Raw genomic sequence first — 14,158 nt, 5'->3', positions numbered from 1 at the left:
GAGCACATGCATTTTCAGTTTGATGAAGTTTCTTATATGTTTATAAATACTCGAGTATATTGTGGATAGAAGTCAAATCTGTACAAACTTCCTGGAAGACAGCTTGACTAATCGAATTAAAAGCTGTAAATGATGAATATAATTTGACTTAGTAGTTTTGTTCCCTTTTTTAAAAAAAGCTTTGAGGATCTTTCATTACTTTGTTATTTGACTTTCAAATGTAATTAATTAAAAACAAAATTAAAGTATAAAGGTAATACACTTGTAAGATTATAATGAAGCCGACACGCCTATAATCCCAACAGCTTGGGAGGCTGAGGCAGGAGGATTGCCAAATTCAAATTACCCACAATGGGATAATTTTTTCTTTCCCCTGCACACCTTCAATTTTCCATACTGCAGTGTATTGGCTAACTACTTCACACAGGTCTACATAGTTCTAGTCTATCTCATGCAAATATTAACAGGTATGCAAAACGCATTTAAGAAGAAAATATATAGCTGGGTACAGTGGCACACACCTGTAACCCAGCAATTTGGGAGGCTGAGGCAGGAGGATTGCAAGTTCCAGACCAGCCTCAGCAACTTAGCAAGACCCTGTCTCAAAATAAAAAATAAATAGGATTGGGGATGTGACTCAGTGATTAAGTGCCTCTGGATTCAATCCATGCCCCCCACCCCCTGCCACAATTTAGTATATCATACATGATAATCTGTATAAAAACTTACTAAGTAATAAAAATAATTTTAAAAGATACCCATCATCAATATGCCCTTTTGCATGCCTTTGTAGGTATTCTTATACCACAAGTATGAACACTTGATTCAAGTACTGCTTACTATATTCTCTCAGGCTTTCATTCTCTTGAGTACAATGTCTACATTCAGAACTCAACTTGGAATTTGAATACTTCAGTTCATAAAGATACTGAAAATGTCTGTTTCTTCCTAATGTGCTAAAAGTTATAGCCTTTAACAAAAAAAAAAAAAATATATATATATATATATATATGTAAAGTTAAGCCTGTGTACAATGCAAAGGATGGAGAGACTGAAATCATCAACGAAAACCTCATTGCCCAATAGTATTAGAAGTAATCTATTTAAATGAACTTCTTAAAATTAACCATTGACTTATTACTAAAGCTCTTAAATCTTAGCACTTTGCTACCATTTCACATAGTTCTTTCCTGACTTCATGATTCAGAGGTATGTTTTATGATCACAACAATTAGCCTGTGGCAGAAATATTTACTTTAACTACTAAACTTCAATCTATCATGAATGGATCTCACTGTTCTACTTTTTGAGTTTGGTATGCTATTTTTCCAGTCTTTCCTTCCACTCTATTTCTAGCAAGTATATCCCCCTACTAAAGATTTCTAATAAACACCTAAAAAATAAAATCATGACCCCATTTTTGTTGAAAAACTGTACTCTGTATGTGTAATAAGAATTGTAATGCATTCCAATATCATATATAAATTTAAAAAAAGAGATTATGAGTAGCAGGGATAGGGCTAATTTTAATCTTTTTTTGTTAATCTGTATTTTCTACAATGAACAGGAACTACTTATATATATGTTTGGTTCTGCTAATACTAATGGAAATTATTATGTAGCTTAGGAAAAAAGATGTAATATGAGAACTTACGACAACTTATTACAAAGGCTAGGCTTTGTAATTAGAATCCTGTGAGATCAAACTAGCAGGCATAAAAGAAAGTCATGACTTTAAATTCATTCATTCGTATGTTCATTTTAGTGTTTGCGGGCCTAACACAGGGCTTTGTGTATACTCAGCACATACTCTTATCATTAGGCCTAACCCTGACCCCTACTTTACCTTTATGACTCCTCCTAGTTTAGCATCAGCTACAGCCAGAGGTTCATGTGCTTCTTTCACTATTTTCTTTAGAACTTTCTTCAACTGCTTATTGATTTTGCCCTCCATCAGAGCTGTGAATGCTTTTTAGAAAAAAGAAAAACACAAGAGTTACCTCAGATTTTTAACTGCAAGAACGTATTTTAAAATTTAAAGCAAAATACTTCCTTTTGAAAGGCCCAAATTTAATGTCACTTCTGAAACAATCAATGTGAATGGTTACATATCTTATAGGAAAGGTTTCTATCTTTACGTCACACAAATGTTCTCACAAACTCTAGGAGAGGATAGTAAAGTCTTAGATTCATTCTCCTGTCATTTCAGATAGATTAGCTTGATGTCCTTGACTGCAAAATACCCTAAAATCATATCAAAATGAGTATTAGAAAAAAGGAAGGCTGTGCAACAGTGTAAGCATGTTTGAGTGGAGGGAAGCCTTATTTTTGCTAATCCCCAAACCAGATGTATCATCAGGCCTGTGCCTGTAACTCTCCTGTTAACAAGCCCTTCCTTAGATAAGTATATGTACTTCCAGACCCATATGTACTTCTCACTTTGTCTGAGGTTAAAAGTATGCCTAGCAGAAAGAAAGACCTGCCAGTTTCTAATGTCAAGCAGTTTGCTTCATTAGCCAGGTACCTGGTTCTTCCCTCCTGATTCCATGTCATCCATTTGAATTACAAGTCCATTGCATCAGTTATCTGGGAAGATTCAAGGTGAGGACAAAAAGCATCTGGCTCTCACATAGCTTTTGCAGGTTTCTAAACTCTTATAATTTTTACATTGATTCCTTAAAATCTAACAGTCTTCTTTGCATGCCAGTAACCCGAGTTGACTCAGGAGGCTCAGGCCCTAAACAATTTAGTGAGACTCTGTCTCAAAATAAAAAGAATAGAAAGGGTTAAGGATGTAGCTCAGTGGCAGAGGGCTGCTAGGTTCAATCCCCAGTACCAAAAAAAAAAAAAACAAGAGAGAAAAAGGTCTTCTTTATATTTTTTCCTTATGTAAGGTTTTAAACCCTCAGATTGGGGATGTAACTAGTGGCAGAGCACTTGCTTAGCATGCTTAAGGTTCTGGGTTTGAGCATCACGTACCTACCTACCTACCTACCTACTACATGTACGTAAATAGAAAAACTTCTTAATTGAAAAGTTTAAATTTAACTTTTGCTTCCTGTTCCTAATCTTCTGTATCATCTTTTATTTATAACCTAGTGTTCATCCTCATTTCTTAAGTTAAAAATTCCTACTCTAATAATTATACGTATCTTCCCCATATCAAAATTTATTATTATATTTAATATAAAACATAAGCAAGACTAAAAACAAGCCTCTCCATACTAATGGCATATGTGAACTTCTGGTACCCATACAGAATTTTGGTTTCACACTCCATTAGACTCTAATTTTTAAAGCTATGGGATTTAAAATATACATAGTGACATTTACAGATACAAGTTTGGTGCTATCAATGTCAAAACTGGAATGAGGCAATCCCCAGTACTGCAAATCAAAACTCTAAGGGGATGTTTCCCTTACTGGTAAAAACAGGAAAAGGTACCACAGGTTTCTATGACTGGATTCCTTAGAGAACTTACTCGAATTCATATACCCCATGATTATAAATCCTGTATAGTCAGATGCTGTCCTAGAATCTAAAAATTTGCCAATTTACAGCAATCTCTGCATTGTGGAGATTAGACCAAGGCAACTTAATTTTTTTTTATTTTTGGTGGTTTTAAGAATTGAACCCAGAACCCAACACATGCAAAGTATGCACTCTACTATTGATATACTTTCCTAGCCAGAGATATGACTTAAAATAACAATGTGATAACATACATTGTTATTTAAAGTCATATGATCCGGGCTGGGGATGTGGCTCAAGCGGTAGCGCGCTCGCCTGGTTCGCCTGGCACGCGTGCGGCCCGGGTTCGATCCTCAGCACCACATACAAACAAAGATGTTGTGTCCGCCGAGAACTAAAATATAAATATTAAAAACAAAAATCTCCAAAACATTAGCAATGATATAAAAAAAAGAATTCACAAGATACTAGGGATCAAGGATGCAGCATTTCACAATTTGAGGAGGAACCGGTAATATCATGATCTATGCAAACAATGCCCCCTACTGTTGGAGTATAGCTAACACAATATTGCTTGGGATTTTATCAAAATTCTACCCATACTTAAGCAGATCTTTTAAAGAATTCTCCAGGGCAACAATATCATTGTTGTGCTATATGGCTGAAGGAGCCTTAGAACTACTTATTTAAAAAAAGAAACAACCTGGGCAGGCAGTGGTGCAGGAATGTAATCCCACCAACTCAGGAGACAGAAACAGGAGGATCCCAAGTTCAAGGCCAGTTACAGCAACTCAACAACACCTTGTCTTGAAATAAAAAATAAAAAGATTGGGGATGTGGCTTGGTGGCTAAAGCACCTCTGTGTTCAATGCCCAGTACCAAAAATAAACAAACAAACAAACAAACAAACAAACAAACTGGCCTCATTATTGGATCCTCATTTAGCCTACCCTCTTCAAGGATAGGTGGCCCAATAATATTCAAGCACATTTATTTTCAATTTTCACTCAGAATCATATCTTTTCCCATGGTTGATGAATAAATTATTTTTATCTGTCAAATTCTTAATTTTAATATTCTTCCTTACAGATGTTCATTTCCTAATTTTATCACCCAAGTAGTTGGCTGATTTGCAATATAGAATTTCAGCAACTTTATCTATCCTTCTTCTTTTTTGTTAACTTAATATAAACAAACTATTGTGCTCCTCTGTAGTTTATTCAAAACAAAAAAACTATTAGTTTTCCTACAATTTTTAATTATATTGATATGCTTACCTGAATGTATACCCCTGGAGAGCCTTATCTTTTTTTTTCCTAATTGTGAATCCCAGCTAGTCTCAACTTTACCCTTGGATCAAACTATCAGAGAGCTGTGTACTTGACCACATTACCTTGGTCCCTTGCAGAACAGCTTTTACTGAATTGTGCTTCAGCATTATGCTGCTGGTTTCCACAGGGAGATCAATTTAACCACTTCTCACCTCTCATCACATGGGGAAAACCAGCCCTATGGTGAAAAAAGCTAACTCAATGTTGTCTCAGTGGTAGTGACGAATTTGAGTTAGATCACTTAAATTCAGTTCCATTAAGAATGCATCATTGACAACATTGAATAAGGTTAACTCAGGCAACTGAAGCAAACAACCTTTTAATAAGGAAAATAAACTACCAACACCAAAATAAATTAAGAAAAAAAGCTTCTAGTCTCTTACTTTACCTGCTAATGCTTCTGCTGTATCCTGAAATTTCTCAAAATGCTTTAGCTTTACTCTAGAATTTAAAAGAAAAGAAATATATTATGGAAGCACACTATTCTACAAAAGCCATGAAAAAAGTGTTGGTGTTCCAAAGTGTGTAGCAATAAAAGAAATTGACTGTCGATGAGAATCAAGGTACAAAATTAGAATATTCTTCTTAAAGTGACCAGTTCTTCTAAATGTTGGGCTAGTAATGTCCAGAATGGTACAAACAAAGTTATACACTTTGAAGAAAACTTAGGCCAAGAACAAACATGTTGAAGCTTCAACATAATCCCCGCTGCTATGGACACAGATGACTTTTACTTTACAACACAGAACTGACCCAAGGAAAAAATATTTGAAGCCCTCTTAAGGAAGGTATCTTAAGATATTCACATGTCTAACCAGTACAAATACCTTTTAAAAAGTCTACTGTTGCCCCACACCACCCCAGTGGCTTGGGAGACTAAGACAGGAAGATTGTGAATTCACCCATCTCTAAATAAAATGCAAAATAGAGCTGGGGAAAATAGAGCTCAGTTGCCGCAGTCTGGCTGGGCACACAATCACGAGCCACCACACAGCTTGTAGATTCAAACAGCAACTCTTTATTCCCGAACTCACACCAGCCGTCTACAATCACGTTCTGGGGAAATCCACGTTCTCTGCCCAAATCCACCTCCACTGGGCTTCTGTCTCCCAAATATACTGTCTGAATCCCGTGAGAACTCAAGGGGAACTCAGGCAGCAGGATTCGCCCTATTCCCAGCAGGAATAATCTTAAACCTTAAACCTGGAACCTAAACTGGGAACGCCCTAAACACGATTATCTTAAAACCGGGAACACCCTAATCTGCCTTGGTCCTTGAGCAAGGTCACCTACATTCAATGTCACTGCAACATGTCAGCAACATGGGGTACGCTGGCAAGGAAATTGTCATACCTACTTGGCTAATGGCTCCCAGCACTCAGTGGGGCCCTGAGTGCCCCCGAGTTCAACCCCCAGTACCCCCCCCCAAGTTTGTCACATCTGTTTCCTTAACTTTTTGTTTTGCCCCTTTTATCCCATATGCATTTATACGCAGGGTTACATTTTATGTAGAAAGAAATGTACATGGTTAATTCATAGTTGTCTCAGTGGTAGTGACGAATATTTGAGCTAGATCACTAAGATTCAGTTTCAATTGGAATACATCATTGACAACCATGAATTACCTTAACCCAGCAAAAGCACGACCCTTGAAAAAGGAAAATCAGTCTTCTATTTGCCTGAAACAACTGTTTTGTTCAAAAAATTGTAACTATTAATAATTATTAATTGTACATTACAGTGTTAAATAAGATTTTCTTACCTGACAAGGGAACATGGCGATCCCTTAAAAAAAAAAAAATTAAAAAGCTGGCGTGGTGGCTCACGCCTGTTAACTGCAGCAGCTTTGGAGGTTGAGGCAGGAGGATTTTGAGTTCAAAGCCAGTCTCAGCAAAAGCAAGGTGCTAAGCAACTCAGTAAAACCCTGTCTCTAAATAAAATACAAATTAGAGCTGAGGATGTGGCTTGGTGCTTGAGTACCCCTGAGTTCAACCCCCAGTACCAAACAAAACAAATATATATGTATACACATACATATATATAACGTATATGTAAAAAAAATTAAAAATCACTTAAAAATATAAAAATCCGAAGGAAAAGTAATAAGTAATAAATTCATCTTTTTCTGCCCCACCTTATCCTCACGTCTATCTTTTTTGAAGTGGCATTTGTTTGTGTCTCTCAATACTTGAATAAATGCATATAAACAAAGACACTACAAAAAATGAAATCACGTTAAACAAATTACCCTGAAGCTTGGTTTTCTGAGTTTCATGAACATCACTCTGTACTGTGAAGAGATTTATATACTACAGTTTATGCAACAATATCATTACTGATGGACATTCAAGCTGTTTTAATTTTGGGAGGGGGGTTCTACTACAAATACTACAATCTATATTTTGCTTCTTTAATTGTTTAGTATGCCATTTCTTTGGGTTTAACATTCTTTCATAGCAGTAGCAAGTTTCTCCTGTTTAATCTCCAGATGTGCCCTCCTCCAAAAAGAAGTTTCCTTTTACTCTTTTGCCTTTTGTTAGCAATAACAGAAGTATTATCAAATACCCGTTGGCATCCATGGACATAATCATATACAGATCCCTCCCCAAAACCACAAGTATCAAGAGGATCAGTGGTTCTTCCTAGGAACACATTTATCAAATATTTCACAAGTTGATTCAGAGATGGTGGAATAACTATATTGACTCTACCTTGAGGAAATGCCAGCTGTCCCTCCCACCACTCATTTCTTCAGTTGAGCTATCAAAGTTATACTCTACTTTCTTGCCAAGAAATCTTGAGGAGTCCAAGACAGGACTTTATCTAGAATTTATTAGCTAGTTATTTTATTTTACTAGGAAGTAGAAGTCATTAAGAATGAATATGCTGGGCTGGGATTGTGACTCAGCGGTAGAGCGCTCGCCTAGCATGGGCGAGACCCAGGTTCGATCCTCAGCACCACATAAAAAAATAAAGACATGTAAAAAAATTTTTTTAAGAAATATTTAAAAAAAGAAAGAATGAATATGCTAAGTAAAAAAATCTGAATATCAATGCAAGAAAATCAGTATTCCTTGCTTTATACAATTACTTTTAACAGAAATTTATACTTAATTCAATCAACTGTTTTCAAATACCTATAAAATATTCATTTTGGGGTGCTGTCCACTCCCAAATAAGCTGAGATGGCCTATGTTCCAAATAAAACATCCATAAATTAGGCTCATATTACCATTATTCATAAAGCAGATTTCAAAACAAAACACTGAATGTAACACTATACTAATGGAGTGGGGGCCACAATCTTAAATGTTAAGTGTTAAATTCTAGGTTTCAAGATTACTTACATTTTATTTGCTTTCTCTGGAGTTTCAAATTCTTTCCACAAACTATCAACCTCTTGAAGTTTCTTCTCATTTAGAACCTACAATAAAATATTTAAATAGTTTTCTTCAAATGGACCAATGCAGGCATTTGCTATATTCTTCAAGTACTATACATATAAAATGAGGGTGGTGAAGGCTATTTTTCTAACTGAAATAATGAATTAGGTTTCTAACCCAGTACAAACTTTTGATCAAATTACTAGTTCATGCATACTTTTAGGAATTACACTGTATGAATATACCACGATTTTTGCTTTAAGGATGTCTAATTTTTCCTTTTTAATGCTTCAGAAAAAAATTATCTTTGAACTAGATGCAGTGGTACATGCCTGTAATCCCAGCAACTCAGAAAGCTGAGGCAGGATTGCCGGTTCAAATCCAACCTCAGCAACTTGGCAAAACTGTCTCAAAATAAGAAATAAAAAGAGGATGGGGATGTGGCTCAGTGGAAAAGTATCCCTGGATTCAATCCCCAGTACCAAAACAAAAAGACCTTTGTACCTACACGTTATATTCAATAAGACAAGCGATTGGAAGTAGAGTTAATTGATCATGTAAAATAGGCTTATGTTGACAGATGTGTCCACACTGCTTTTAAGAGATCTTATCAGTTTCACTTAAATCAGTAAATAAAAGCCCAGCACTATGGCCTATGCCTGCAATTCCCCAGCTACTCCAGAGGCTGAGGCAGGAGGACTGTGAGTTCAAGGCCAGTCTCAGCAACTTAGTGAGCCTCTATTTCAAATGAGTAGGGGGGTGGGAGGGTCGATATAGTTCAGTTGTATAGCACTCCTGAGTTAAACCCTTAGTACCTTAAAAGGAAGAAAAAAAGAAACAATACTGCAAAGTGTGTAACTTAAGTTTTCACATGAGTAAGATAATTTTAAAAGATCTGTTGTTCAAATTAAACCTGACACAGCTTAACTAGATATATTTACAGAATTTGAAAAGTTGGTCAAAATAAATCAAACTGAGAAAATATTAAAGGAACCACAAGTTACGGAGCTGTAAACATTACAAAGTATACTGTTGGTATGAAAAAACTATAAACTACACTAGTTTTATTTTGCAAAACATGAAACTTTGGAATCCAAAAATTCATGACTTCACTAAAATATTTACTGAAATTTTTTTTTAATGGAGGCTCATATAATAATCCCAACTTTTAAAAATTATTCAGAAACTGCAGGAACCATATCCAAAGGTCACCAACTGTCAAAAGGATGTGTATCAAATAAGGGATATAACTCATACAATTCACATTTTTTGTTCTAGCTGAAAAGAAAAGTATATGAAGATAACATTTGGGTAACAAAATTGGCATATTAGAAGATATATCATCACCCTTAAATTGAAGTTAAAATAACAAAGGAAACTTTCTTAAGGAAAACAAACCATGAAGTAACATGGAAGATAATATTACTAATAAAAACAGAAAAGCTGTGTGAACAAAAAAATACATTTGTTTTACATTTGCCTCAAATTTATAAACATTCATTTTAGATAAGAAAACTTCAAACACCTGTATACAAAATCCATCTTAAGTTTATTTTGGATTAATACAGTAATATTTTCCATTTCTAAGTAGAATCACTATATAACTACTATTACCATTAAAAAAAATCTTTAGGGGCTGGGATTGTGGATCAGTGGCACACGTGAGAAACTGGGTTCCATCCTCAGCACCACATAAAAATAAAAATAAAGGTATTGTGCCTACCTATAACTAAAACATATATATACTTATATATACATATGTAAATCTTTAGAACTGCTATTTATACTGCTTGCTATTTTTAAAACATGTCTATTATCTTATGGACACATATATTTACAAATGAAATGAAATGTCCAGATTTGCTCCAAAACAATCTAGTGGAAATGAGTGATCACTAATATAAAATGAGTCTATGAAGGCTGTGTGACAGGATACAGGGAAGTTTATTACTAACCTTGCCCCTGCTACTTGAAAATTCTTACAGTAAAAAGAAAGAAAAATTCCTTAGTGTGCCAGAAATGACCAGAGCATCCTTTTCTATTCCAGACAGAAAATAATCTCTGACTAGGAAAGAGTGCCAGTACACCAAAAACTATCTTAATTTGCATTTCTTATTATTTGGGATTTTCTATTTTACTTGATAGTTGATGGTATTTTTTAAAGTTTTGCTTCATCACAGACAACATGGACAAGTAATGTTTTATGAAACTTGTTTGTGTACAAGATAAATCAATAATTTAATAGTGTAAGATGTAAATTACTCAAAAAAGTACCAATTGGGGGGCTGGGACTGGGGCTCAGCGGTAGCACACTTGCCTGGCATGTGTAAGGCACTGGGTTTGATTCTAGCACCACATATACATAAATAAATAAAGGTCTATCAACAACTAAAAATAAATTTCAAAAAAAAGGACCAACTAATACATGCAACATGAATAACTTCAAAAGCATTATGCCAAGTGCAAAAAGCCAAACACAACGATTAAAATACTACTGCATTTACATGAAATCACAAAATTATACAAACAGAAAGCCGATCACTGGTTGCCTACAGCTGGGATCAACTTGAAAATATGCAGAAGATAGATCCCATCTCACTCCAATCAGAATGGCAATTATCAAGAATACAATAACAATAAATGTTGGTGAGGATGTGGGGAAAATGGTACGTACACTCATACACTGCTGGTGGGTGTACTCTGGAAAGCAGTATGGAGATTCCTCAGAAAAACTGAAATGGAACCACCATTTGACCCAGTTGTCCCACTCCTTAATATAGAAAATCAGCATACTACAATGACACAGCCACATCAATGTTTATAGCAGCTCAATTCACAACAGCTAAACTATGGAACCAATCTAGGCACCCTTCAACAGATGAATGAATAAAGAAAATGTGGTATATATACACACGATGGAATATTGCTCAGCCATAAAAAAGAATGGCTTTATAACTTCTGTCAGTAAATGGATGGAAATGGAAACTATCATGCTAAGTGAAATAAGCCAATCCCAAAAAAACCAAAGGATGGATGTTCTCTCTGACATGCAGACGCTAACACAGAAGGAGGATGGGGGATAAGAATATGAAAGGCAATAGAATGGATCAGACATAACTTTCCCATGTGAATAAACCACCAGTGAAACTCCTCATCATCATGGATAACTACAAGAATGGGATCCTAATTGGAATGGGCAGTACTCCACGTATGTATACTATATCAAAATATACTGTCATGTGTATCTAAAAAAAAAAAAAAACCTTTTAAAAAAAGAAAATAGGCAGAAGAGGCTCCTGAGATGAAGCATCCTAGAATGCAGGGGTGATGGCACAACTGCATTTTCCCCCCTAAAACTTATCAGGTGAGGGGCTGGGGCTGAGCAGTACTGCACTTGCCTGGCATGTGCAAGGCACTGGGTTCGAATCTCAGCACCGCATATAAATAAATAAAATAAAGGTCTATCAACAACTAAAAAATATTTCGAAACAAACAAACATATCAGGTGAGTTATATAGCATGCAAAGTATATTCAATACAGCTGGAAAAATATATTACTCAGTAATTTTGTTGTATACAAGCATTTGGTATGCGCACCAGAAATTTTCCTAAGTTCTAAGAAAATGAAAAAACAGAATGCTATGCTATACAGCTGCACTATACAATGTGACCATTAAAATTAAAGTTATTTTTATTTTAAAAAATCTGCGTGGGTCTTGGGATACAGCTCAGCTGTAAGCATGTAAGAGTCTCCCTGCGTTCACTCCCTAGTCCCACTTCACCCCTGACCCCCCCAAAATCATCCCCTCATACTAGCTATATGACAAGCAGGAAAGTTTTACATGTGGTTAGTGGCTACTATATTGGACAGCACAGCTAAAGGCCTGGGCTTAGCAATACTAACAGCTGTCTGTTCATCTTATGCTGTGCCCCAAGTGACACAAATTGAGTTTTGTTAACATTCTAGAACTATATTAGTTATAAGCAATAATAGAAGTAACTATAATTGGGCTGGGGATGTGGCTCAAGCGGTAGTGCGCTCGCCTGGCATGCGTGCGGCCCGGGTTCGATCCTCAGCACCACATACAAACAAAGATGTTGTGTCCGCCGATAACTAAAAAATAAATATTAAAAAAATTCTCTCTCTCTCACTCTCACTCTCTTTAAAAAAAAAAAAAAAGAAGTAACTATAATTAATAGCCAGGCATAATTCCAGCAGCTTGGGAGGCTGAGGCATGAGAATCACAAGTTTAAGGGCAGCCTCACCAACTTAGCAAGGCCCTAAATAACTTAGCGAGACCCTGTCTCTCTTTTTTTAATATTTATTCTTAAGTTTTAGGTGGACACAATATCTTTATTTTAACGTATATGTGGTGCTGAGGATCAAACCCAGTGCCTCGTGCATGCTAGGTGAGCACTCTACCACTGAGCCACAACCCCAGGGCCCCCTCCCCTTAAATAAAATATAAAAACAACTGGGGATGTGGCTCAGTGGTTAAGCATCCCTGGGTTCAATCTCTGGTACCCTGCCCCCAAAGTAACTACAATAGTTGCTATAACAATCTTTGCATTAGTACATATAAAAAAACTCTTGTGTGTGTGTGAGACTAGAAATTGAACGTAAGGCCTGTACTAGGACACCTAGGACATACCTCCAAGCCCTATATAATCTTCTTAATGAGTAGTAAAACTTCTGAAATTACTTTTACTGTATATATAGAATTTTATGTGTACACTGGGTTGTATATTAAACATTCCACATAATTTGAGGTGAAAAAAATTTCTTAAAGCATTCTCAAAACAGGAATTTTCTTGTAACCAATATAACTTTATACCCCAGTATTTTTAAAGGCTATGGGAAGCTAATAAACATGTACTGTATATCTACCTTTTTGATAATTCACGTTATACAATATTTACCTTCTGAAAGTACATAATTTGTTTCACAAAATTGTGATCATTGCTGCTATTTAACTTCAGAACATTGTTTTATTCAGAAGAAATCAATAACTAATATTAATGCTAAAAGTCATAAAATAATCAGTATTTCTATATTCAAGCCTGATTTTAGGTTACAAAAACCACATTAGGGGCTGGGGATGTGGCTCAAGTGGTAGCGCGCTCGCCTGCCATGTGTGCAGTGTGCGGCCCGGGTTCGATCCTCAGCACCACATACAAACAAAGATGTTGTGTCTGCAGAGAACTGAAAAATAAATATTAAAAAAAAATTCTCTCTCTCTCTCTCTCTCCCCTCTTTCTTTAAAAAAAAAAAAAAAAACCACATTAATTTTGAACAGTAACTTGCAGAGAAATAACATTGAAAACTGTAACAAAATACTTATTTTTATAGGCCATTAATATAAACCAGAAACTCATCAAGAGACACGGTTGTATACTTTAGTTTTATGACCCACATCTAGAAATCAGACAGTTGCAAAACCAATTCCCTTTCACACAATCAGAGGCATCCAGTAGACTGTGCAAACCTGCTTCCTCCTAACATCCAGTTCAGAATAGCATTAAAATCAATCCACCAGACTCATTGATAGACACTGATTCAAAATATGACAGATCATATGAATAAGAGAATTTAGGGCATATCCAGAATTCTAAAAAAAGAATCTAGATTCCAAAAGACTGGAGAAAGGCAAAATAAACACATTTTAGAGCTCTAATGGGAACGAAGGCTCTAAAAGTTCCTTAAAATTGCTAATACTGCAATTACTTACAGATTACTCCAATGACAAGAAAAATAAGCAAAGCTGTATTTTGGCTTTAAATTATTATTTCATTGGTTTCCTTAAAAAATAAGTATATGACATAACAAATGCACATAAAAGTATATTTCCAAATGTCAAAAGTTAAGTTTTCTGTACTTTCGGATTCCTACGACAAATACAAACTTTTGAGTTTTTTGATTGACAACTGAAACTGTACCATGTTCTAACACTTTTGTCTTACATCAACACACA

General features: G+C 35.5%; 1 protein-coding gene and 2 non-coding genes across 6 annotated transcripts in view; all 3 read right to left on the bottom strand.

The window, feature by feature from the left end:
- Nop58 (NOP58 ribonucleoprotein) overlaps positions 1-14,158 on the bottom strand; it is a 30,533-nt gene that overhangs the window by 15,210 nt on the left and 1,165 nt on the right. Inside the window, exons 1-4 of one of the 4 annotated variants that reach the window (XM_046462989.2) lie at positions 8,151-8,229; positions 5,192-5,244; positions 4,866-4,981; positions 1,847-1,968 (exon numbers count right to left, since the gene is read on the bottom strand). In XM_046462989.2, coding sequence (XP_046318945.1) covers positions 1,847-1,954 — 108 coding nt within the window. In that variant the 5' untranslated portion in view covers positions 1,955-1,968; positions 4,866-4,981; positions 5,192-5,244; positions 8,151-8,229. Of the gene's footprint in view, positions 1-1,846; positions 1,969-2,524; positions 4,830-4,865; positions 4,982-5,191; positions 5,245-8,150; positions 8,230-14,158 lie in introns of those variants that run through there. The other 3 variants (XM_046462988.2, XM_058578153.1, XM_058578154.1) reach the window with 3 other exon arrangements.
- Positions 5,001-5,087, bottom strand: LOC124105799 (small nucleolar RNA SNORD70). The gene has a single exon (XR_006855871.1). It is a non-coding gene; the product is annotated as a small nucleolar RNA SNORD70 (small nucleolar RNA).
- On the bottom strand, positions 6,336-6,424 carry LOC124105800 (small nucleolar RNA SNORD70). The gene has a single exon (XR_006855872.1). It is a non-coding gene; the product is annotated as a small nucleolar RNA SNORD70 (small nucleolar RNA).

Source organism: Marmota monax, unplaced genomic scaffold (genome assembly GCF_021218885.2).
Source record: "Marmota monax isolate L192 unplaced genomic scaffold, Marmota_monax_Labrador192_F-V1.1 WCK01_AAM20220418_F8-fsc00095, whole genome shotgun sequence".
Classification (NCBI taxonomy): Eukaryota; Metazoa; Chordata; class Mammalia; order Rodentia; family Sciuridae; genus Marmota; species Marmota monax.
This window is presented reverse-complemented; position numbering and strand designations above follow the sequence as displayed.